Source organism: Saccostrea echinata, unplaced genomic scaffold, assembly GCF_033153115.1.
Source record: "Saccostrea echinata isolate AGI-Se365-2 ecotype Australia unplaced genomic scaffold, CSIRO_AGI_Sech_v1 ptg000012l, whole genome shotgun sequence".
Lineage (NCBI taxonomy): Eukaryota > Metazoa > Mollusca > Bivalvia > Ostreida > Ostreidae > Saccostrea > Saccostrea echinata.
Genome location: NW_026889761.1, coordinates 12086688 through 12112497, shown reverse-complemented (window position 1 = coordinate 12112497; position 25810 = coordinate 12086688). Strand labels below are relative to the sequence as shown.

The 25810-nt window shown below is 32.9% G+C and overlaps 2 protein-coding genes and 1 long non-coding RNA gene across 3 annotated transcripts; 2 read left to right on the top strand and 1 right to left on the bottom strand.

Moving 5' to 3' along the window:
* Positions 1–2663: 2663 nt before the first annotated feature.
* LOC133185945 (tenascin-like) lies at positions 2664–4330 on the top strand. Its single transcript, XM_061321233.1, has 3 exons — positions 2664–2938; positions 3263–3379; positions 4088–4330. Exons 1-3 carry the CDS (start codon positions 2722–2724, stop codon positions 4234–4236), a joined length of 483 nt encoding a protein of 160 aa, XP_061177217.1. The 5' UTR covers positions 2664–2721; the 3' UTR covers positions 4237–4330.
* A 5315-nt stretch (positions 4331–9645) lies between these two features.
* On the bottom strand, positions 9646–16515 carry LOC133185944 (uncharacterized). The gene is made up of 2 exons (XR_009720979.1): positions 16462–16515; positions 9646–9836 (listed from the first exon to the last, which is right to left on the bottom strand). It is a non-coding gene; the product is annotated as an uncharacterized LOC133185944 (long non-coding RNA).
* A 252-nt stretch (positions 16516–16767) lies between these two features.
* LOC133185943 (protein crumbs-like) lies at positions 16768–19764 on the top strand. The gene is made up of 3 exons (XM_061321232.1): positions 16768–17058; positions 18872–18988; positions 19512–19764. Exons 1-3 carry the CDS (start codon positions 16836–16838, stop codon positions 19661–19663), a joined length of 492 nt encoding a protein of 163 aa, XP_061177216.1. The 5' UTR covers positions 16768–16835; the 3' UTR covers positions 19664–19764.
* Positions 19765–25810: the final 6046 nt, after the last annotated feature.

Below are 25810 nucleotides of genomic sequence, written 5' to 3'. Positions count from 1 at the left end.
CTACATACAGTACACATTACATGCATTTATCACGTGACTCAAATAATGTGACCAAATCAAATTCAGTACATAGCGGAGTATACAAATGTATTTCAAATAATATTAAAGTCATGTGATAACATGGTAACTTTACAAAAATAATTTCAGTTTAAAAAGGTATGTATTTATGCACGTTTATATTTCGTTCATTTCTTCATAGTACGCATTAACAGCGCTGAGTAGAAATATCGACGACGTATTGTCAATTAACAATGGTTATTTTCAGTCTTATTTCGATACGATATATCCCGGTGAGCTTGATATGAAAGATTTTTTTCCTTTTATTCAGATTTTACATAAAGATATTTTGGGGTAAAGTCTCCTCAGAGACCCCATTATAATTCGCACCAGGTGTGCCTACGGTTCTCTGGATTGGATAGCATAGATCTATATATACATTGATATTATAAATAATAATAGTACAATGACAATCTTTCTTTTTTTTTCAGAATATAACAATGAAAAAATTGATAAATTTCTATAAACAAAATTGATCTAAAAGTATTCCGTAATTTTTTTCCGTTTCATAGTATCTAATTATACAGCACAAATGATATCCGATTATAATCTTGAATATAAACGTTGAGTTATTCTTGACTTCTTTTCCCTTTAAACGGTCAGATAATACAAGAGGGTCGAGGTAAAATTAAAATTTACAGGTGATGTGTATAAAAATTTACTACTTATGAAATCCGTGTTATCGTGGAGGTTCCAATTCGCCTTCCAAAGTCCATATTGACCCCAGTTGTTAACATGCTTCTTTGGTCAGGCTACCCAAGAAGCATTGGATTTCATGTTATTATATAATTAATAATAAATATTTTACATGAAGAAAAAATACTCTATTAACTAAAAATTACATATGTCTTTCAACATTTATACACATTTCAGCTAGTTTAGAATTTTTTGTGACATTTTTATGATATTATAGTACATGAATAAATAGCTTTTCTCAAATTTTATCAAATTTTCAGTAAGACATGGTTCACAATTTACACGACATTTCATTTTACATTTAAATATTTTCAGAGCTATATAAGAAACGAGTATGTTAAACATTTATGTTGAGTTGAAACTGACTTTCTTAAAAAAACCCAATAACTATATTTTTCCAGCCAATATTGCACTTTAATGATTCACTTACTTTTTTCCATATATTTGAAGAATCATTACACTTATATAGAAGATGTTCTATATTGTCTATTTCACCACACTTGTGACTGGAAATGAAGGATACCACAGTCTGACACAACTGTTTCATATTTGGATATCTTACTAGAAAAAGACGTTAATGGTAATCTAACAACCAAGCTTTATGATAAACGTGATGATTTTAACTTTTTCAATCGTCAACTTCCCTTACATATGCAGCAATATACACGTACCTTTATCAGCTGCATAGGGGGTTTGTATCTCTCAGTTAATTCGATACGCAAGAGCATGCTCTACGTATGACCAATTTCAAAATCGAGGTAAGTTACTGACAAACAAGTTGTTGAAGCAAGAATATCAGCGGTCTCGTTTAAAGTCATCATTTTGTAAGTTCTATGGTCAATACATTGACCTTATCAGCAAATACAATCTATATCATTAAGTCAAATGCTGACTGGCGTTTTTCATACTGATTGTTATGCCATTATTTACACACTGAATTGTCAACGGATTTTGCCGTTATTTCCCGATCATGACAAGGAGCACACGGCGGGTGTGACCGGTCGTCAGGGGGTGCTCAGTCCTCCATAGCACCTGATCCCACCTCTGATGTCTTAGAGGTCCGTGTTTGCTCTGCGCCAACATTTGTATTGTTTAATGGACTTTTGAGCTTGAATACTGTTCGTTATTACCATATATTTCATATACCAAAATGTAAGTTTGCCATAAAATATCAGCACTACATACTTATATATTTTCAAGAATGTGCGCTATAGATATATCTCGTGCTTAAACATTTCAGCATATTATGTTTATCTTGTAAAAATTGTCTTTATATAATTTCAAAATTTATGATTGATTGCTTGACAGTCCCAAATAATAAAAAAATAAGGGAAAATATTTTTGAAATTCTCTTCCAAAAACATTTATTTAACTAATTGGTGGATATAACTATTTTAATAGTATACCAAATAAACGATTCGATGCAGACCTACCTGGTGTTAAGACTAATTATGGGTATTGTAGTATATATTTTAAAAGAATTAAGTACTGTTAAAAGCCTTCAAAACAGCCTATTAATCTGACATAAAGAATTAAGATGATCAAACTTTGAAAGCAAAGCAAACACAGACCTCTGGAAACTTAATGTTAATCCACCAGTTTATTGAGTGTATAGTTTTCTTTTCCTATACAGATTTTTTTTCTTTCAAAAAGTGAGAAAGTGGCAGTGCCTCTTTCTCTTTTCTCCGCCCTGTTATTATTGAAAATCTATTCTGAGTAGAAAAGTTGTTATCGGCTATCCCCTAGTAACATGTAATTATGCAGCATGTAAAGATTGATTAATTGACAAACTTGTCAATCATTGATCGTCCGTCCTCTTCAAAACTATTAGATTCTTATTTGTCTATAACTGTTCACATGCATTTACGCAATCATAACTTTTGTATAAATAACATAAATTTGAGCAGTTGCAAGCACCAGTCTACAAGTACAATTTTATTGTATTGCGACTCTGTCCTCCTGGAGCATATGAAAATGTGGTCAATTCAGATGCTCCTTTTCAGCTTTGCTTTGTTCATGCAGTTCCAGTTCTCTTCAGCACAAATCCTGTTTGGAAATTGCACCACGAACGCTGAGTGTCCACCATACTCAGAATGTGTCGATGGCCAATGTGAGTGTGAAGAAGGCTACTTTCCCCAGGACGCTCCAGCTGATATTGAGGGACTTCCTCTAACCCTTTGTATTGGTAAGGAATCCTTTTGATTTACTATTACTTCTAAAGTTGGTGTTAACATATGCAGTAGAATTAGCACAGACGGAACCATGAAGTGAATGAAAAGTGTTCTTAATCTTTTCATAAAGGAAACGTTGGAAAAATCGTTGCAGTTTCCTTATTAAATTTCTTCATACATTTAAATTTCGAATAGATACAAAACAATTCAACAATATGATATTCTATTTGAGATAATCCAGAAAGATTAAATAACAAAGAATTTGTGTATCAGAATTCAATGTATTTATTATTAGTTCTCTACCATGTAGTTTGTACTTTTGATTTTATCTCTGTTAGCGTCTAAGTGTGACCCGCTGGATGAAAATGCCTGTAATGGCGATGGGTACTGTGTAGTTGGTGCGGGGAGAATCTACTGTGTTTGTGACCCAGGATATACGGGAGTCGAATGCGAAAGTACGTATCAGGTTTTTTTTTTTTTCAATGATCTTAAATTAAATTATGAAATGCATTTGAAAGTAAAAAGTACAACCCTAAATGACGTCACGAAAAAAGATAATTATGCATGCAGTACTTCATTTTCTTTTCTCGGTATATAAAATCATCATATGCTTATGGACCATCATATCATTACTAAAATTTACATGAATTTCAGGCGTCAGTGATTGCTCTGTCCTCAATATGTATTGTTTATTGGGGCTTTTGAGCATATTTTCTGCTCGTTATCTTCATATGTCATTGTTCGGAATGCAGAGCAATTTTTGACGGTGTAGACCTGATTCATGTAAGCTTAAAGTATAACAAATGTGTCACTTACATCCGTAAGGTAAAGTGTAACGATGTGTTCGTCTTTCATTATAACTTCCTTACCTGTAGATGAAGAAGGGATCAATTTTATATATTAAAAACAACACAGTTAACGATAACCATTTAACAAGACTACAACATGTTCTCGCATATCAAAGTATTCACCTGTAGTACATTTATCGATTCTTGTTTGCTAATTTAAAAAATAATACAAATTAATAACAACCATTAACCATCTTACCTGGACAAATTCCCGTTTTGCACACATTTTTTCAATACCTGTAATTCAAATCTGTGCAAAACGGGAACAAACCCCATTTTATTATATTAATCAATGAATATATATATCTTTTGCAGCTAAAACCTCAACTATGATGACTACAAGTACAACTACAACTAGCACTACCACGAGAAAAGTTAACATTCTTCCGGCAGTTCTGGGTGGTGGTGCTGGCCTTATCACTCTTGCTGCAATAGCAGCTGCGCTCGCTTCATCCAGCGGATAGGTGTTTCCCGAAGCTCTGTTGTATCAAACTCAATAAATGATGCGGAGTATCTGGATAGTATCTGTCAGTTTATATAAATAAAAAATGAACAGCATTTAATCTTTTTATCTTTTCTGTTTAGACGAGGAAGATAGAAAAGAACAAGAAAGTAATTTTACGAGACAAAATATCGTTGGTATTTTTAAAAATTTAATTCTGGAAAGCAGTTGTTCTTCAATAAAGCATTTCATAGTGTAATCAAATTTAACTTTCTGTGTTGTTATATACTGTATGTGTACTTTAAAAAACGGGCTTCATATTTCAGCGGCTTTCGCGCAGACAACGATGCGCTAATTCATGAATTCTGTTAATAAATGAATTATTAACTCTTTCTTAAAAACAGCGAGCTGTGTCAATTCATTGTTGTTGGAGGATGAAACATAGTATATTAGTTATTGATAGAACGGCAATTTTAAAACCTTCCATGAGCATAAATTGCTTTTGATAACACATTATATATTTATTAGTTTTGGCAGCATTGGTAGCCCCCGAAAGTTTGGAATATTTTGAACCACGTGTGTACATGACCGCAGCCGAAGGAATTGCACATTCTAACATTTGTTATATGTCAGATATATTTTTATAACACTGGTTTTCTTAAAAGCAAGGGGCATATGAAAGTAATGATTTTACAAAGCAAGAGCTACATTGTAATAAGACTAGTCCGGGTATACACTTGATCAGTGTTGATCATTTTATGATACAAATACAGACATGCATGTGTACACATATATGTGCAAGTTATGCAGTAATATATGCCATACTTGATATTCTTGATATTTAAACATGAGTTGCTTTAATTCCTTTTAATATTTTTTTTTATTTTCATCATTATTAATATCATTTTTCTTTTTTTTTTCTTTGGTAGCCTACTCATAGAATTATGATTAAGTATTACATTTTCAATGTTAATTGTTTTGCATTAAAGAACAATTCAGATTGAGAAATAAATTTGCATAATTATATTTACAGGACAACAATTTACAGTTAAGTAATTTCTGGAACCATTATGTTGTTGGTAATTGCTTTTCTGCATGATCAGCGTCAGAGAACGCTGTTTTATAGGGAGACTGCAGAGGGGGCTTTAATAACTTTAAAATAAACAAGAACAATATTAATCAACAAGAAAATAATTCATCTTATATTTAGAGACATACCAACTAATTCATTAATTATTATGTTGTTATCTGACCGTTTTTAACTCATTTACTTGGTGATTCGAAATATCCGGAAGTGACCCGCAATACACTAAAAAGGTTATGTAAATATAACCCCTGTCAAGGTTGCTGTATCGAAGATAGACTGACCCTATAAGGTAGATCTGATTTTCATAGAATTGGCGTTCCTTTAATACCAAACAACCATTCATAAACCTGTTAATAAAATCGTTTGCAGTCAAAATGTAAAAAGGTGATTCGCAATACCCTTAATGACTGTATTTGGTGGGTAATAACGACTTTTTTTTGTTGGTTATTTGCATTAAGATCGTTAAAATTGTCAATCGATTTTGACCTACCATAAGGCTAAATACGGCTAGGTGAACACGTTTATTTTAACACTGATAATCATACCTTAATATTTGCTTAAAATATTCGAGTAAACTATTTTGTCTAAAACTGAATAAATATCCTTTTTTTTATTTTAGCGGTACTTTAGTACAGCTAATTCATGATTGCGCCGACCACTTCCGACATACCCGGTGACTGCGCTAAATTTTGAATACGTCAATTTTAGTACACGTACAGCATAATCAATGTCTGAATAAAACGGTATATTCATACAGTTTATTGAATTTAGATATGAAAAATGAATCACTATAGGAAGAAATTTTCTGTTTCAAAATCTGTTTCAACATGAGAAATTCAGCATTAAAAGTGACCAGCATAATCATCAGAAAGTATTTCTGACGATTAATACGAATTGAAAACTGCTTTCAATAAACAATGAACACTCATATCTTGTATTTAGTCACCTAGAAAATTATTTTGAAAAAAATCATTCTGATTTTACATACAAGTACTTTGAATTCGATATTATGACAATTGTGGGATTCCTAATTTAAAATTTCTACATTATATATGTAGTCTTCTTAGCCCAGGCCTCAAAACCATAAACTGAGAACAGACTTAAGTCAAAATTTTGATTTTAAATATCTTGAGTTCTAATTAACTTATTTACATGAAACTTTGCAGGTGTGTATATTACTAAAATCTATACATATGGAGAAAAAATTGTTTCATTGTCAAAATTATTTTAAAAATTAAATTGATTCGAAATTCTGACTTAAGTCTGTTCTCCGTTTATGGTCTCGGAGCCAGGTTTCCAACAGTCTGTTAGAATTCCAATGGATACTAATTGTGCCCCTTTATAAGCAGGTCTGTTTCTGTATTCTTATGATGAGAATTTAATTATTCAAAAACTTCTACATGAAAAACCGAAGTCTCTTGCTATAGCCTACAATTCAACAAATAGATATACTGACTATGTGTTTTTCATTTACAATATTCATTTTCATTCATACTATGCTATATCCCACTGATCTCGTAATAAAGACGCCACAGTTTGACACGTCATTTTCATATTTGGGTGTTTAAGTAGAGAAAGACATTGATGGCAAAACAGCAACTATTTTTTGTGGTAAAAGTGATGACTTCGACTTTTCTAATTCTCTTTATTTATGCAATAAATCTACTATTATCGTCTGCATATGTTGTTTATGTCTCCCAGTTGATTCGTAAGAAATTCTTCGCACGATCAATTTCTTACTGACAAATAAGTTGATGTTACAAGCGCATCGACAATCTCATTTGAAATATAGCATTTCGCAAATTCTTTGGTCGACACTATAACCCCCTTTTTGAATACAAAATATCGTTATGCAGAATGTTGACTGTTGTTTTTAATGCAGAGTGTTAGGCCAATATTTTCATCCTGAATTGTATACAAGTACTATTTTACCCAATCAAAATAAAGGGATCAAGCCTCACGGGGTTGTGACCGGTCCACATGGGGTACTTACTTTTCCACGGCACCTGATCCCAACTTTGATGCTTTCATTGGTACCCTCTGCTCTCAGTATGTAATTTTTAAATGGACAACTGAGTTTGTAGATTGAAGTTTTCTCATCACGAACTTATGATCGCTGAACTTCAACACTTTCCTTTATTATAACCTATTTTGTGCTCACTCTCTGCTTCAATCCTTTCGTGTTACCAAATAATAGTCGGAGTTCAAAGCAAAAAAGAAAAAAAAGTGAAGGAGGGGAAGGATACCTGTGCACCTTTAAGATCTATTGGAGAGAAGTTACTTATTTTTTTGTATACTTTTTTCAAGAATGAAGTAATAAAAAAATAGCAAGTACAGAATAATTTCTTAATCCATATCACGACTCTCCGAAACTGACGACGTAGCATAAATGACGTTTTTTTTCATGCAAATAAAAAGTTCTTTGAACCTGTGTGCGTGAAACGTTGTATAATTGATCACAGAATTTCTTTAAATATACTTAGCTAGAAATAGAGGCGTACATAATGAATTTTTCATCATAACAGTATCTAAATAACAACAGAATCAATTCCCAATGGTAAGTGCAGATCATCAAATCAAACTCGACGCTTAGCGTCTCATTGGATCGAATGAACCGCGCCAGTCAACTCGATTTGATCTAGGTCTTCGGATCAAGTTACTGTTACATATATGTCTGTTTCAAAAAACACCATATTTTTCGTTTGTTTGGAAGCAGTAACACATGTATAGTTGATACACAAAGGTCTTCCTAGTGTTTAAGTAAAGGCTAATAGCGAGTGTAAAGTACAATCTATTAAAATCAGGCTTTCGAACACAATCAGATTTTTAAGTACTCATGCATATGGATAAATAACCTTTATATCTTTCGGTATTTTTAACATATGTAAAATTAAAGATATGTTAGATTAACATAGTACAACCATTCAATATTAATCTCATTTAAAATTGGTAATAAAATGAACATTTTTGATGTTTTATATGGGGGGAGGGGCAGTAAACATATCCCCTCCCCCGTGAAACAACAAAACCTTTGGTATGAATTTTTTACATAATATTCATAATATCTGTAAAAAGGACTTAACGATAAATTAAAGTTCAGGCTTTTGACAAAATTGACAGCTGCTTTTTTTAATAAAAATGGAACTCGGTAATTTACTTACCTTGTGTCATTGGTCATTTGCAAAATTATTTTGTTAAAAAACATTCTGATTGTACACACAAGTACTCTGAAGTTGAAATTAAAAAGATGATGGAGTTTCTGATCGACAATAACTATGTCGCATAGGCGGGGGGGGGGGGGGCTAGGGGGCTTAACCCCCCCCCATTTTTTGCAAAGATAGATATTACATAGGCATTGAAAATTGGAACTTTCCTTTTTACGTTGGTTTAGCCCCCCCCCCCCCACTTCCAATTAGCCACCCCACTTTCAATTTCTTTTCGATGCCTATGTGTCGTATTTGGAAGACCAGGTCTTCCAACAATCTGTTGGTATTCCCCCGATTACCAACTGCACCCCGTTGTTAGCAGATCTATTTTTGCATTCATCTGAAGCAGAATTTATTCAAAATTTTATACATGAGAAAAAGAAATCTCGTGCTATGGCCTTCAACTCGACATTTCGATATATTGACGATGTATTATCAATTAACAATAATTATTTCCATTCACGATATATCCCAGTGAGCTTGAAATAAAAGATACCACAGAGTCTGACACAACTGTTTCATGTTTGGATATTTTACTAGAAAAAGAGGTTAGTTGTAATTTAGCAACAAAGCTTTATGATAAACGTGATGACTCTAACTTTTCAATCGTCAACTTCCCTTTATTATGCAGCAATATACCTTTATCACCTGCATATTGGGTATATATCTCTCAGTTGATTCGATACGCAAGAGCATGCCCTACCTATATCCAATTTCTAAAACGAGGTAAGTTATTGACAAAGAAGTTGTTGAAACAAGAATATCAGCAGTTTCGTTTAAAGTCATCATTTCGTAAGTTCTATGGTCGATACAATGACCTTGTCAGCAAATACAATCTTTCATTAAGTCAAATGCTGACTGACGTTTTTCATACAAATTGTTAGGCCATTATTTACACACTGAATTGTCAATGGATTTTGCCGTTATTTCCCGATCATGACAAGGAGCAAACGGCGGGTGTGACCGGTCGGCAGGGGATGCTCACTCCTCCATGGCACCTGACCCCACCTCTGATGTTTTTGGAGGTCCGTGTTTGCTCTTCTCCATATTTCATTTCAAGGAGAGGGGGGAGGGGGATGTTTTTGAAATATTATCTGTTCGCGTTCTCCGTTGATTTTCTATAGTTTAAAAACACAAATTTTAAAATTACAGAGTTTCTCTTGTTGTTTCACAATTCATAGAAATATATATAAATATAAAAAATCACTTAAATATGTTTACTTTTGAAAATTGACCCGGAGGTAGGCGGCAGAACAAGACTATTATTAGCAGGTAATACTTCCCATAACATCACAAGCTTCTGTGTATCAACGGATAGGCTAAAATCTCCTGCAAATAATGATTAAAGACAATGAAGAGTATAACTTCTAATAATTATTTATTTTTGAGTTGGCGTTTGTGGCCACGACCTACATAATACAATGTATACTTTATTAATCGTTTATAACATTAATCCTTACAAACTTTATAATCCTTATCCTTATAAACTAGGGATGTCAACGAATATTCGAACATTCGAATATTCATTCGATGAGTTGAAATTCGAATATGAATTCAAGATTCGAATATTCGGTATTTTTCAGATTTCATTAAAAGAAGTACTGCGATTAGTAAATTTTGATTAGATATCCCCTTTAATTTACAAGCGATCAATTTTGATCGCCTGATTTCTTTCACGTATAGATCTACTAAATTATTTTGTTTTGATTAAGATGTTAATGAATTATACATTAATGTTTTATGTATAATACAAAACGTACTTTCATACTTTTTTTTATTTGTTAAATACAATCGGATATAGAATCGAGGACAACAAAAGGCAAACCTTCTTAGAATGTCTAAAAGACGTGAAGAGAAAACTTATCCTAATAAATTTAATTGTTGATTATTTTAATAATCTTTGTTTATATATATTTATATCGTAACTTGTCAGAATGCTGAGGGAATTGGTTAATTTCCCTTTTGGTACCTCATTATGTGTTCTGTTATTTTTAGACAGCCTCGCTTTCAGTTTATATTACAGCGTCAGTAGCCATTGTTATCCTGTGAAATATTATCTAAATCTTATGACATCCTTGCTGTGCGGACTTACCAATCGTGGTGAATTTACGATTTTAACTATCTATTAGCAGTGTTTTATCATAGATGTACTATATTAAAACCGGTACATTCTGGATTGTATCAATTTTTGTGATTGAACTCTGAACTTTGAACAATGGCTACGGGTCGTAGTTCACGATCTCGTTCAAACTTAGTGCAAATGGAAGAAACTGACAATCCTTCCAATTGGAAAGTAGCTGTTTTGAAACAAAAATTAGCGGATATCGGTATTGTATTGAATGTGCAACTCTCACATAATGTGTTAAAAAGAATTTATTTGGACAATGTTGGAAACAACGTGAACAATGTTAATCAACTTAATGCTGTATCTTCCGGATTACTGGCTAGCAATCCTGTTCCTGTTGATTCGTCGTCGGGAAATGTTGTAGGAATACAGGCTAACACTTCCATACCAATTCCAAATGCAAATCAGACAGGTCAGATGACTAATGTAAATCCGGATTTGGCAAGACCGTCTAGTACGCTATTACCTACCCAGACTTCACTTCCGGCAACAACAACAATGGCGGTCGACAATCAGAACGTTCTTCTAACTTCTTTACAACTTTGTCAGCAAGCCATTTCCACTTTAGGCAACACAATGAGCAAAACTACAGAAGGGAGATCATTTAATTTAAGCACTGCTATGACTAATTCGGATCCAGGAACTCTCTCATCACAAATTTCAGCCGTTGATTTGGTATCTCCAGAGGTTCGATCGGACATAGTAGCAGGTAAGGACGTCAATTTAAACGTCTCACTCATACCAAACTATACCACTCCTGCTCACAAGAAAGTCAAAGAAAATGACGAAAGGTTACTGAGAAATTTAACACGAATTTATCGTGGCGTTTGGACGATATAAGAGAATTATGTGCAATGCATACCCAAGCAGAACAGAGGAATTAGATTCGTACCTGGCCCATATCATAGAGACGGCTAATATTTGGCCAGAACGGTTTTATGAATACCATCAAATCTTCTCTAATAAGTGTGCTTCAATGCTGCTTCAACAAAATGTCAAGGTCGACTGGTCTAAGGAAGACCATGAATTAAGAACATTGGTTTGTGCTGGTTCACCTGTAAAATGTTGTGACTTTTGTGGTTCTAACATTCATATCGCCCTTACGTGTCCACAAAAAGCTTTCAGACGAAATCAATACACACGACAGCCAATGACCCATCGCTCAATTAGACATGCAGTTGACGTACATGGCCGTGACGTTAAGTTTCAAGAAGGTGAACAAATATGTTATTATTTCAACTCCACCAAAGGTTGTACTAAACCGTATTGCCGTTACTTGCATGCTTGCAAATTGTGCAAAGCAAGTCATTCCAAATTAGTGTGTCAACAATCAAAGTCAGAAAATAGCAAAAACAAAACTCCTCCGTCTCCTACTACATCTAAATGACTAGATTCCCTCACAAACATTAACACTGACAGACTTAGACTTGAACTTTCAAACCATCCTGATTTCGACTTCGTCCAGTATTTGTGCTCAAGTTTGGAACATGTGTTCGATACCTTAGTGTCTTGTGATAATCTTCATACTCATGAATGTAAAAACTCTTTGACAGCTCGACAATATCCAGAAGTAGTAGACGAATGACTTCATACCGAATTAATGAAAGGATATGTCAAAGGCCCTTTTTCAATTCCTCCTTTTGAAAGATATAGAGTAAGTCCCTTTGGAATAGCTACACATAATTATTCTGGCAAAAACGCTTGATATTTGATTTATCTTCTCCTCACAACAAAGAAGAACCCAGCATCAATGATCTAATTGATAAAGAACTGTGTTTTTTTAAGTTACGTGAAAATTGACGATGCAATAAATAAATACAACAATATGGAAAAGGAAGCATTTTGTGCAAAACAGATATGACAGATGCCTTTGAACAGATCCCTATTGTTCCAACACAATATCATTTGTTTTGCTTCAAGTGGAGAAATTCTTATTATCATTATGTACGTCTACCTTTTGGATGCAGGTCAAGTCCTAAATTATTTGACAATTTGTCCTCAGCGATTTGTTGGATTGCACAAAACAACTATGGTGTTGATGTCATTCTACATTTACTAGACGATTTTCTAACTATAGATAAACCGGACGCGTGCGGTGAAAGAACTATGGCACTTTTGTGTACTATTTTCCATCGACTACGTTTATCAATATCTGACAAAAAGACTGTCGGACCCACCTGTCAATTAGAATACTTAGGTATTACATTAGACACCATCAAAATGCAGGCAAGATTACCTACAGACAAAATCGATAGGATATTAAAGTTCATTCAAAATATTTTGTCCAAAAAGAGTTGTACTCGAAAAGAACTGGAACAATTGTTAGGACATCTTAATTTTGCATCAAGAGTGATTTTGCCTGGACGCTTTTTTGTGTCCTACTTGTACAAACTTATGTCCTCGATAAAGGAGAGTTTTCATCACGTACATCTTGACAAAGAGTGCTGCCTGTAATTAAATTTTGTAAAGGGCTTAAGGACATTGGCAAGTCAGGGCTTTCCGGAGAAAAAAGGTTTAATACATGGGTTTTTTCACTTGTAAAATAGTGATTGAGAGTGATCTCCCGTGTAGAATTCTCTAAGCGGTGAAAACCAGTAAAGCGTATGTTATAGAGGTAAACAAAAGCACGTGTACTTCCTTCAACGGGTAGAATCATCTATACAGCAAGAGAGAAAAGTAGTAATGGCTTTGTTGTACATTGTATTCAGGGACAAAGAGCAAACAGGTCGTCATTTACCATAGTTTTGCTCAGTATGCTGGGAAGGGCAAAGATGTGACATATGCTGAAAGGTAGGTCGACCATGCCGACTGAGAACAGTTCTTAGGTCGTGTGAACGAATCAGCATTTCGTAATTACGAATAAAAGTTAAAAATAAATCCATGCCAATATTTTTATGACAATGTATTTCAATCAATTCAGTCAATTACATGATAAAAACAATCAACCGGTCACTTGACCTATTTTAGCTGTTAAGGGACGCAACTGAAAAATGATGATCGGTGCCGGTATATCCATGTCTTTTTTCTATATATATATTTTCAACCAAAATATCTAGAAGTCATAGGAAATGAAGTTACAATAATGTATATAATACAAAAACTGTATGAAATAAATGGGATTTGAAGAAATATTATGGTGAAAAATTATGTAGGTCCCTTTTATCAACATTTTACATAGGAAAATGCATTAAGAATTGTAAAAACACTAATTTGAAAAAATCTAAAAAAGAATGCTGGATTGGTAGGTAAAACGATCCAGAATATAGCATATTTAGTACATTTTAACCTACTCAAAAGTTCTTGAAAAATTCTATACAATAACCAGGAACCTTGCCAATGTCCTTAATTTCAGAATAAATGTGTAATTTACTTGATTATCACGGGTTATACTTAATCCTGAATTTTATTTTCATTATCGGGAAAATAGTTAATTACCTATGAAAATTATCTCTGGAAATGGTTGTTTATATTTTAAAAACATTGTATCAAAGATTATGATCATATTTCTTATTAGGCCGATAATTGTAATTAATTGCACGTATTGAAATCTAAACAGTATACGACTATCCTGCCTTTGGTAAGACGACGGGTTCCTCAGTTGGAGCTACTATAAAAACACGATTGTATAATTTAATAAAATGGTACCTTTCTACATTTAAATTAAATATTTATTTCAAACATTGATAAATATCAAATGGAATTCCTTATTCTACATTTACAAAAGTCTTCATACAATTTTACTTCCAATATAAGTATACCTACTCTAAACCTTTCAAGTAGGATGATACATATTTAAACTAAACCAGATTTTATTTATTTTATCGCATATTCGAATATATTCGAATACTTTCATTGAATATTCGAATATGAATTATCGACGAAATTGACATCCCTATTATAAACCTTATAATCCTTATCCTTATAAACCTTATAATCCTTATCCTTATAAACCTTATATATCCTTATCCTTATAAACCTTATAATCCTTATCCATATAAGCTCCTTAAAATGTGAATAGTGACAATTAACATTCATACTATTACTGGGTGAGCAAATACTCAGAAGAAGTTGTGAAAAAATACTTGTATTATAAAAAGCGTCTCGAATTTTAACCGCAGTGACTCTCCCTCAAGTTTCTTTATGTGTAGGTCGTGACGTATATCACTTTTATTCTTTTACTTTCACTAACGAGCGGGATATTTTGAAGTCAATAGGTTTAATTTTTTGATAGCGTGTTCCTATTTTGCACAAGTTTGGTAATCGGTTTTAGAGCAATAGGTCTGAATTGTGCATTGCAAAACGGAGAACGATTAAGTGATTATTTATGTATCATCTTAAGTTTTTTTATTTAATATATAAATTAAAGACAATAAAAATAAATCTTTACTTTATCTTAGGGGTGTGAATTTAAATTACTGACTAAAGAGGATAGAGATATGAAAAAATAGCTTCCTTATTCATCAGAATTAAGGTAGAATGATATTGGAGATAGCCATTTAATTAATCACGTTTTAAGGCTATCACATTATATTCACTTGGCAAAGCATTAGGAATACTTTAATTCGGTTTCTTTCTTCACTTTACTAATAAGATATTTTACACACCAAAATAGAGAAATATAGCAACCGATATTAAAAAAATTGTATAAATAATCCTTCTTGAGTTTTGTAAGTAACAGTTTATGGTAACCTGAACTTTAATATTGCAAGCAAATAATTCTTCATTCATTTCTACAAAATACATCTATAAATTTAATTTCCGGTAACTTACGTTTGATTCGAATTAAACGCTTCGTGTGAACAGGGCATAAGTTACAATGTAGTGCAAATTAAAGTTAACCGCTTTCACAGGGAAAATTTAATACAAATATTTACTATAATTCGAATAAATTACAGCGCAGCAAATTACTTTGCATTAACTTCGTGTGAACTCTAAGCGAAGCTAAATCAAATTAAATTTTGACGCATACGTAAGGAGCACACGGCGGGTGTGACCGGTCGGCAGGGGATGCTCACTCTTCCATGGCACCTGATCCCACCTCTGATGTTTTGGAGGTCCATGTTTGCTCTGCTCCTATTTTGTAATGTTTAATGGACTTTTGAGCTTGAATACGGTTCGTTATCTCCATATATTTCATAATAGCAAATTTAAGTCACAAGCCACATACCAGTGGTCAAATAAAAGACCGGTACTTTTGCTTTTCTGAATGAGAAACAAAGAAAATTATGTTAATCACTAAAATATCCACAGGTATTTTGATATTATGTAAGATGTACATCTCTGCTCTACATAAAGTGACGTAATTTGCAAAAAACATCATAAATATCTAAATATTATCAAATTTTAATGCGCATTAGTTTACTTTGCAGTTGCTGTCGTTTGAATGTTATTTGATTTGCATTAATTTACTTCAAAATAAAAATTTAATACGCATTCATATGAACAGGGCTTTAAATGATAGTTTATACACAATTCGAAAAAAATGCATTTTTGACATTGTAGAAAAGAAAATAAAGATAAAAAGGACATAAGAATACCTCAACGTTTCTGGCAAAAAGACTTTAAAATAAGATATGCCTTCCAAATGCAAACACTAAACGCAAAACCTATAAAACGCAAAACACGATAAATGGAAAATAACAGAGCTTTAAACGTAAAACGTGATAGGATACATGCAAGATATGTAAGGATGCAAAAACGGTACGAGAGGATACGGATTGAAATGTTGTTCAATTTTGAGATAACAAAACATTCACCAATAATATCTAACTGGATTCTTGATAACATGCAATTAACATACAATTTGTTAATCTGATGAGATATACAAACATTGCCTTGGGTTGATCCACTAGTTAAACAAGTGTCTGCTTTATCGCTTTTGAAGTCAGAAAATGAAACTTTCTCATCTCTCCACACAGTGATAATTGAAATAAATTTTAGAGCTCATATTGACTATGCGTCAGTAATATTTAAACGAGTAGAATGCATAGATTGGCTACAAGACAGAGGCGTGGGTCTTTGTCAATCATTGATCGTCCATCCTATTAGGTATCATTAGAGTTGTACAGAGTAGTTGTTTATAACTGATCACATGGGTTTGCTTCCTCATAACTTTTGTATAAATAACATTAATTTGAGCAGTTGCAAATACCAGTCTACAAGTACAAGCTAAATTGTATTGAGACTCTGTCCTCCTGGAGCATATGAAAATGTGGTCAATTCAGATGCTCCTTTTCAGCTTTGCTTTGTTCATGCAGTTCCAGTTCTCTTCAGCACAAATCCTGTTTGGAAATTGCACCACGAACAATGACTGTGTACCACAATCAACATGCGTCGTAGCTGATGCCCAGTGTCAGTGTAATACCGGCTATTTTCCACAGGATGCTCCAGCTGGTGTTGATGGACTTCCTCTAACCCTTTGTATTCGTAAGGAATCCTTTTGATACACTTATATATGTATGTACTTCAATATGAAGTGCAAATAAACTTGATATGACATAACATTTAAGGTATTCATTGGAATCTTTATTTAGATCCTCGAAATAAAGGCTCACTTGTTTTTGGAAAACGTTTAAATTTATTGATAAATTTATATCTGAGAATGTAAGCACACTGTTTAATAACCTTCACTATGTTTCTTATATAACAAATCAACAACATTGTGGGGCATTAGATGTTCACCTGATGACACAAACTCGATGATATAGAAAACTTTTATATAAGGACAGACTTTTCTATTAACCAACAAACATATATAACATTGATATCTTAAGTTTCTTGAAACAGGAATATATTTTAATAGGATTTTCAAACAAACATTTTAATCGAAGGTAAAGTAGTGAATTGTCAATGAGATTTTTTTTCTTTTAGGTTTTGTAACGACTTTTCTACGAAAATATTACGTACAAACTAGTTTTATTTATTCTCAATTTATTCTTTGCTAAAAGTGAAATATGAGTGAATGAAAAGTATTCCTAATCTTTTGATTTAGAAACTATCTATAATGTTTTTTTTCCAACAATATTTCTAATTATAATATAAAAAAAACAATATATCATATTGTTTATATATTTTTTTTTTCAAAATTTTGATAACATCATCAAAATTTATGTAGTCAGTTTTTTTTTTTACTAAATTGGTGGTAAAGAGAGCGCTATACCTTCTATGTACAAAAAGCAAATTAGTCGAATTAGACTTTCCTCTCATAATCTTGAAATTGAGACAGGACGGCATAATAAAATACTCAGGGAGAATAGAATAATGTGTAATATGTAAAAGTGAAGTAAAGGATTAATACCATTTTGTTTTAATTTGTCCACATTTTGAAAAGTTTTGTAAAAAAAAAAATATATCAAGAAGTATTATTGGCAGAAGCCATCTGTTTTTAAATTTGTTCGATTATTAAGTGCTCACAACATCCACAATCTCTGTAATTTAGAGAAATTGATTCATTATGCTTTTAAGGTTAGAGAAAATTTTCTCTCATGGTGTAATTCTCCATTAAATCATTTTTTGTATTGAATTGAATATTGTATTGAATAATTGTAATCTATAAAAACCGCCATACAATGCCATTATGTATTATTCTGTATTATATGCTTTTGTTGAAATGTGATAAGATGTATGTCTTAAGCAATGAATAAATAATGATATTGTTAAACTGTACAATGCAAACGGAAAATTGCCAATATTAGTGAATAGGATTTTGAAAAAAAAAATACACAGATGAGAAGCATCATTCTAGAAAACAGATTGTCTGAATTGTGAAGAAAAGTGAGCAATATGGGTCTTTACAAACAAAACTAGTCTGATAATAATTGAGAAACATATCAGCCATTTGGAATATATTATAAAATGACGTTAATTAAATTAAAAACTGCCTCGGCGGTATAAAAATATCTGTTTTAAGAATAATAATCCAGCTTTATGTAAACTGTAATATTAATAAAACTGTATAGATATGTTTTTTGCATTCTTGCAAAATTTTCCTTTTATAAATTCTTAATATTTTTTGTTGGAAACTGCAAAGTCGGGACATGTAAGCTGAATCGCCCTGTATTATGGGTTTCTTTTGAAATCCCATTTCCAATCGCATATTCTAAGTACGATTAAATACAAATCCTTTCATTAATTTCATTTCAGATAATTCAACATAAAGACAAAATATCCCAATTTTGCACAATTTAATATATTCACCAGTTCTCTTCAATGTACTTTTGATTTTTTTTCTCTCTGTTAGCGGCTCCATGTAACCCCCTGGCTGACGATGCTTGTGGTAAAAACGGAGAATGTGTAGTTGAAATCGGGGCAATCTATTGTAACTGTGAGGCAGGATATACAGGGATCACTTGCGGAAGTATGTATCAGTAGTTCATTAGGCTTACCTGTTAAATTGTTTACTATTGACTGTAAAATGAACGCCCTCATGTACCTCATTAAAAACGATAATAATTTCACGTGCTGAAATTCATTTTGTTTGTTTGTTTGTTTGTTTGTTTTGGTTCAGTTTTTGTTTTTGTTTGTTTGTTTATTTTTTGTTGTTGCTGTTGTTGTTGTTCATGATGATAAGTCACTATCTGTTATTTAAAGCAAACAGTATATATAAGCTTATGAAATTCATGTCCTGAATAGTTCATAATTGCAGTGCATTTCTTCGCATTTAATTATTCATGTAAACTTATATATAATAAAATGAGATAAGTCACTTATTCCAAAGCAATCATCCATAAGGTTGAAGTGTTGCAATGTGTTACATCACGTGTCAAAGGCATTACCTGTACTTCAAGTGTAGATCAGATTTTACACATTAAAAACATTTAAAAAGATAGCTTTGAAGGATCATTCTACAAGAACAATTAATGAATTTGCATATGTTTCAGGTTCGACCATGACTACCACAACTATGTCTACCACAACTACTTCAACTACTACCAGAAGACGTTTCAGGGGCGGACCTTTAATTATAGGTGGTGGTGCTGGTCTTCTCACTCTTGCTGCCTTAGCAGCTGCACTCGCTTCTTCCAGTGGTTAGGTGTATCGAGAAGCATTCTGATTGGATAAAACACAATAAATAATACACAATATCTGGATTGCATATGTCAGATTGAGTAACAATAAATGAGCAGTTATGAATTGTTTTTATCTGTTCTGTTAGGAAGAGAAAGAGAAAATAAGAAGAAGTCGTTTCAACACAAAATGATTTTTTTTAAATTTTATTCTGGAATGAAGATGCACCTATATAGACTAATTACATCGAGTAAACAACTATAATTAACTTAGGGATAGGGCTAAAATAGGCTTTGCCTGGTGCCCAATCCCAATCACTTTTTGTGCAAAAAATTGTTTAAATTTAAAAAAACTATAATTAACTTAGGTAATGTTATGTTATCAATGGTTGAATAAATACAGTGTGTTAATAGTGTTTTTAATTGAGATTTGACAAATAAACAAATCATGGTTATTCAATTACATTAATCATCAACACCACGTCCAACAGGAAAATCAAATTACGAAAGATTTGGTGGAATTGTTTATACCGGGGAAACAAGAGGTCACTCAATAAAAAGAATCTCTGAACATGGAATTAAATAACTAACAGAGACCAGCAGGTTCTTTAAAATTATTCCAATTTCCTGACCATCCTATTTTGTCTTTGAGAGTGAGCATTCTAGAAAAAAAATTCCATTATACTATATACCCCATCTTCGGTATACCTTTTTGTGAACAGCAACACTTACAAGAATACAGGATAACTAGATGCGATCTCGTTGCGAGCAACGAGTGGGTCTTCCGTCCGATTTTTGATAAGATGAGATAAGAATTTGACTGAGACTTTCGTTCAAATATAATGATATAAATAAATTGTTAAGACGAACAATTTTGCTTCAGTAATCTATAACAAAATGTTGATCATTAAAGATTATAGATTAAAGACTTTCGGCCCGTCTTGGTCCCTATTTTGAGGGGCCAGCCCTATTTTCTTGCTATCTTCTTACAGCTCTCATGATTTTGAACACTTTTTGTTCAACAACTATTCTACATTTTTTTTTCGTTTCCGAAATATCTGCAAAAGAAATAATAGGGGCCGGCCCTTCAACTCCTTAATGGGAACGTTCAGCAAAAATTGAAAGGTAACATATTGTTCAGAACGTTATTGTGAACATCTTTTATTCAATATTGCTTATCAAGATATTTTCCACTTTCGAGATATAAAGCGTCAAAGATTTAGCATTCTGGCCCCTAATGTCCCTTTTTAACGTCAAAGATTTAGCATTCTGGCCCCTATTGTCCCCTTATAACGAAACATATGATGCCAACAACGTTATATAGTTAAGGAGTGTGAAGATGATCTATTCTGCCTTAGTAATGTATTACAAAATATTGATCGTTTAAGAGTTATTGATGAAAGACTTTCGGCCCCTATCAGCCCTTATTTTGAGGGGCAAGTCCCTTTTTCTTGATATCATCTTAAAGCTCTTATGATTTTGAACACTTTTTGTTCAACAACTATTCAGAAATTCTTTTTCGTTTCCGATATATGTGCAAAAGAAATATTTACGGGCCGGCCCTTCAACTCCTTAATGGAGACGTTTAGCAAAAATTGAAAGGTTACATATTGTTCAGAACATTATTGTGAACATCTTTTATTCAATATTGCTTAGCAAAATATTTCCCACTTTCTAGATATAAAGCGTCAAAGATTTAGTATTTCTGCCCTTCATGACCCCTAATTATGTAACATGTGATTTGAATAACATAATATATAGTTGTAGTTTGCCCAGATAAACATTTTTGCTGCAGTAATATTTTACAAAATATTGATCGTTAAAGAGTTATTGATGAAAGACTTTCGGCCCCTCTCGGCCCCGATTTTGAGGGGCCAGCCCCTTTTTCTTGATTTCACCTTAAAGCTCTTATGATTTTGAACACATTTTGTTCAACAACTATTCAGAAATTCTTTTTCGTTACTGAGATATATGCAAAAGAAATATTTAGGGGTTGGCCCTTCAACTCCTTAATGGGGATGTTTAGCAAATATTGAAAGGTTGGATATTGTTTAGAACATTATTTTGAACATCTTTTGTTCAATATTGCTTATCAAAATATTTCCCACTTTCGAGATATAAAGCGTCAAAGATTTAGCATTCTGGCCCCTTATGGCCCCTAATTATGTGACATATGAGATTTTTATTATAATATATAGTTGTATATTGTTCAGATAAACATTTTTGCTTCAGTAATGTATAACAAAATATTGATCGTTAAAGAGTTATGGATTTAAGACTTTTTGCGCCTTTTGGCCCCTAATGTGATGAGTCAGCCCTTTTTTCTTGATATCATATAAAAGATCTAGTAATTCTGCACAATTTCTGTTCAATGTGTTTTAAGAAAATATTCATAGTTTTGAAGATATGATAAAAAATGTCTCGAAAATTCACTCCTGATTCATGTCCTAAATTTTGACCCCTACCGAGCTTCCATACTAGGCACTTTCAGAAAATTTGAAAACTGAGGTGCACAACTAGAACATGTCCTCTATTATCACTGAAAATTTCAGCACTCTAGCTTTTGTCGTTTTTGAGTTTTTGTGTAGACAAAATGGTCACTAAAAATTCGATTAAAGGGCGATAACTTCCGACCGGAAGTGAATTTCCAAAAAATAAAAAAAATGAATAAGGTTTAGATCATGATACATCATCTCTGAAAATTTCAAGTGAATCCATCCAACCACCTCTGAGAAATCGTCTGCACAAAATTTGGACAGAAAAAAATAATAATAACTAGAAACTCATTGCGAGCAATGAGAGGTCTTCCGTCCGATTCTGAAAAAAAAAACTCAAGCTGAAAAGTGATAAAAGAAATTCAGACACTCTGGAGATTTAACCCTGGTCGTCAGCCTGAAAATCCAACGTGCTAACCATTAACTATTCACTTTTTTGCATCACTTTCTTTCACGATCGGAAGTAACGGCGATACAAGATTTTGTCACGATTCAAATAAACTGATGACTGACTATCAGTCCTGAAAGTTTTAGACTTCAGTCGTTTACTGTTGCCGAGCAATAGACCGGAAGTTGACGATTAATTCCGGTGGAAACTAACATATTTTAAAACAGCGAAAGAGATGCAATAAAGTGATGCAAGTTTTAGTTTAAAAAAAAGAAGAGAAATAATATGAGCGCATCCTCTGATTTAAAAAAATAAAACAGGTTTTGTAATCCTCAGAAATACTTCTATCATTTAATAGTTGCATATTTAAGATCACAGGTTACGTCCTATATTAAATATCGAAAAATAGCTTTAAAAATTGGCTGTTTTGTAGAAATTTTCAGGATACGAGGAAAATGACGCATTTCATGACGTCTTAATGCATAGGCTAGCCAGAAAATTACGTCATTTTTTATAGATACGCAGTCATCAAAGGTCTAAATGATATTTAATGCATCGTCAACTAAAACCAAGCAGTTTCAGTTTTTCTGAAATTCAGAGGGCCAAAAAAGGCCCTAAGTGAACCTTGTTCTTTAATATTGAAACCACTACACTAGCGCAATGTACCAGCCATCATCGATGTTTACCTTGCACTCATTCCCTGAAGTAACGAGTGTCAGGCAGATTATTATTTTTTTTCTTATAGTGCGGAATTATAGGATGAAAACTAGCCAGCTAAATTTTGTGCAAGTGCTAGTAGATTACATCGGATTTGTTACTTGAGTTTTAACAATAACTGATAGCAGAGAAAACAATCTCTTACTGATAAAAACTAAAAAAAAACTATTGTTTTTACTTCCTTTATTCTTTATGCATTCAGCTTTCTATTCTATGCAATTCCAAATACAGACATGTCCGTGTAATCTTTTTCTGTACTTCTACACTACTGCATCAGACCACTTGTGAAAGGCGGGTCAAGATACATTATTTCGCGCCAAACGTCACGAGTAAATCTTCGCACCTTTTCTTTGAAATGTGTCTTCAATTGAATAAATGTACGTGATAACTTCAAGGAAATTTAAAAAAAAAAATGTTGATATAGCCTGATTTTCGAGCCCAAGAATGTTTATTTATCACACTGTACATATAACATATCGTATACGGGCAAGTAACATAAAGGCAGCGCTAAGTTTTCTTACACATTTTATATTCCTCTTAACCCCCAAAGTGGACTATTCCAATTAGTGACACATTAATGAAAAGTCCTGAATGTTTTGCAACAAAACACCATATGACGCTCCAGGAATCTGATACCTATTATGTTCGGTAACTTACATCTAAAAAGGAATATAACCCTACTAAAATCAAAGAAAAATATAGAAAAACGTACAAGTTGAAAAAATTGACTTTTTTAATTCGCTTCCGGTAGCGACAAGTACTCACGACGCACGAAAAGGCAAACCCGCATATTTAGAAGTCATGTTCAATGCTCTCCAACAATTCTCCAATTCATATCTTTAGCCGTTCTTTAGATCTCGCGCGGATAAAATTTCATTTCAAAATCAGAAAATGTCCATAACTTGGAACCGGAAACGAATTTTTCCAAAATTCTTTCAAATGTAACAATGGCATTTTATAGCGCATTATCCCTAAAAGTTTGATGGAAAATCACTGAATAGTTCTCGAGATATTGCGTGCACAAGATTTGTCTAAAAAATCTATTTTCTAAATGTATTCTGGTAGACAATTTTAAAAACAAATTATATGTTATGCATTAAAATAAGAGTCTCTATTAACCCTATTAAAATCAAAGAAAAATATTGAAAAACGTAAAAGTTGAAAAAATTGACTTTTCTAATTCGCTTCCGGTAGCGACCGGAAGTACTCACGACGCACGAAAAGGCAAACCCGCATATCTAGAAGTCATGTTCTATGCTCTCCAACAAGTCTCCAGTTCATATCTTTAGCCGTTCTTTAGATCTCGCGCGGATAAAATGTCATTTCAAAATCAGAAAAATGTCCATAACTTGGAACCGGAAGCGAATTTCTCCAAAATTCTTTCAAATGTAACAATGGCATTTTAAAGCGCATTATCCCTGAAAGATTGATGTAAAACCACTGAATAGTTCTCGAGATATTGCGTGCACAAAATTTGTCTAAAAAATAAGAATAACTAGATGCGTTTCTTGTTGCTAGGGCAACAAGTGGTCTTCCGACCGAACTTTTCTCCAGAACGCTATGCTATCTCACTTCATTTAATACTTTATTGAAGGTATTTTTCGTTTGCGTTTATATAACACAGTCTTTCAACTTAGATCATAATTATTAAAGGATTTCTGTAGAATCTCTGTTAACAAAGCTTTAAAAAATAAGCAAAAACTATCATACATGTCTTCACGGAGAAAAATATTATTTATAACTGAAAAAAGAGAGAAACAATCTCCCGCCCCAGCAGGATTCGAACCCGCAACATACGACAAAGTTTGGATCGGTCATATCTTTGCAATGAATGCATCAATCAAAATGATGAAACCATACATAGAATTCTTGGAAGACTTTCTATTAACCCTGTAAATATCAAAGAAAAATATTGAAAAACAAAAAAGTTGCAAATTTAACATTTTTGAATTCACTTCCGTTCGCGACCGGAAGTCCGAACGACGAAAAATAAAGGTCGATCACCATATCTCCATTTGATGCTCTATCACGTCAGTGAGTTTCAATTTCATATCTTTAGCCGTTCTCGAGAAAATTAACGGACAAAATTCCATTTTAAAAAAACAAATTTCCCCAAAAATCGCGAACGGAATTGATTTTTCAAAAAATGAAAAACACGTCTGGAGATATTCTCACGATGCATCTTCCCTGAAAAAATCTTTGAAACCCGTCCACTAACAGCTGAGATATCGGCCGTACTATGAAAAAAGAATAATAATAATAATAATAATAATAGAAAACAGATGGAAAACAATAAGGTCTTCCGAAGGAAGTCGGAAGACCTTAATAATAAGAAACAGTAGAATCACTATAAGGTCTTCCGTGAAGACGAAAGACCTTAATAATAATAAAAGTGAAAAAGAAACAATAGAATAATAGAAGGGTCTTCCGTTGGAGACGGAAGACCCTAATTATACCAGGCACTGCTCTTTTCCACATGGTTACAACGTAAATGTCGATAGTATAGGGAAACAAGTCAACAGTGCTGCAATTTGAATTTGATGGGACCCTTATCTTTACAAAACAGAGAGACG

What these genes read in the sequence shown, in the direction of transcription:
- LOC133185943 (XM_061321232.1), top strand. Translation starts at nt 16,836, where the DNA reads ATGAAAATGTGGTCAATTCAGATGCTCCTTTTCAGCTTTGCTTTGTTC. An exon ending in TCCTCTAACCCTTTGTATTC is followed by an intron (nt 17,059 to 18,871) that starts GTAAGGAATCCT and finishes TCTCTCTGTTAG; the next exon opens with CGGCTCCATGTAACCCCCTG. An exon ending in TACAGGGATCACTTGCGGAA is followed by an intron (nt 18,989 to 19,511) that starts GTATGTATCAGT and finishes CATATGTTTCAG; the next exon opens with GTTCGACCATGACTACCACA.
- LOC133185945 (XM_061321233.1), top strand. Translation starts at nt 2,722, where the DNA reads ATGAAAATGTGGTCAATTCAGATGCTCCTTTTCAGCTTTGCTTTGTTC. An exon ending in TCCTCTAACCCTTTGTATTG is followed by an intron (nt 2,939 to 3,262) that starts GTAAGGAATCCT and finishes TATCTCTGTTAG; the next exon opens with CGTCTAAGTGTGACCCGCTG. An exon ending in TACGGGAGTCGAATGCGAAA is followed by an intron (nt 3,380 to 4,087) that starts GTACGTATCAGG and finishes TATCTTTTGCAG; the next exon opens with CTAAAACCTCAACTATGATG.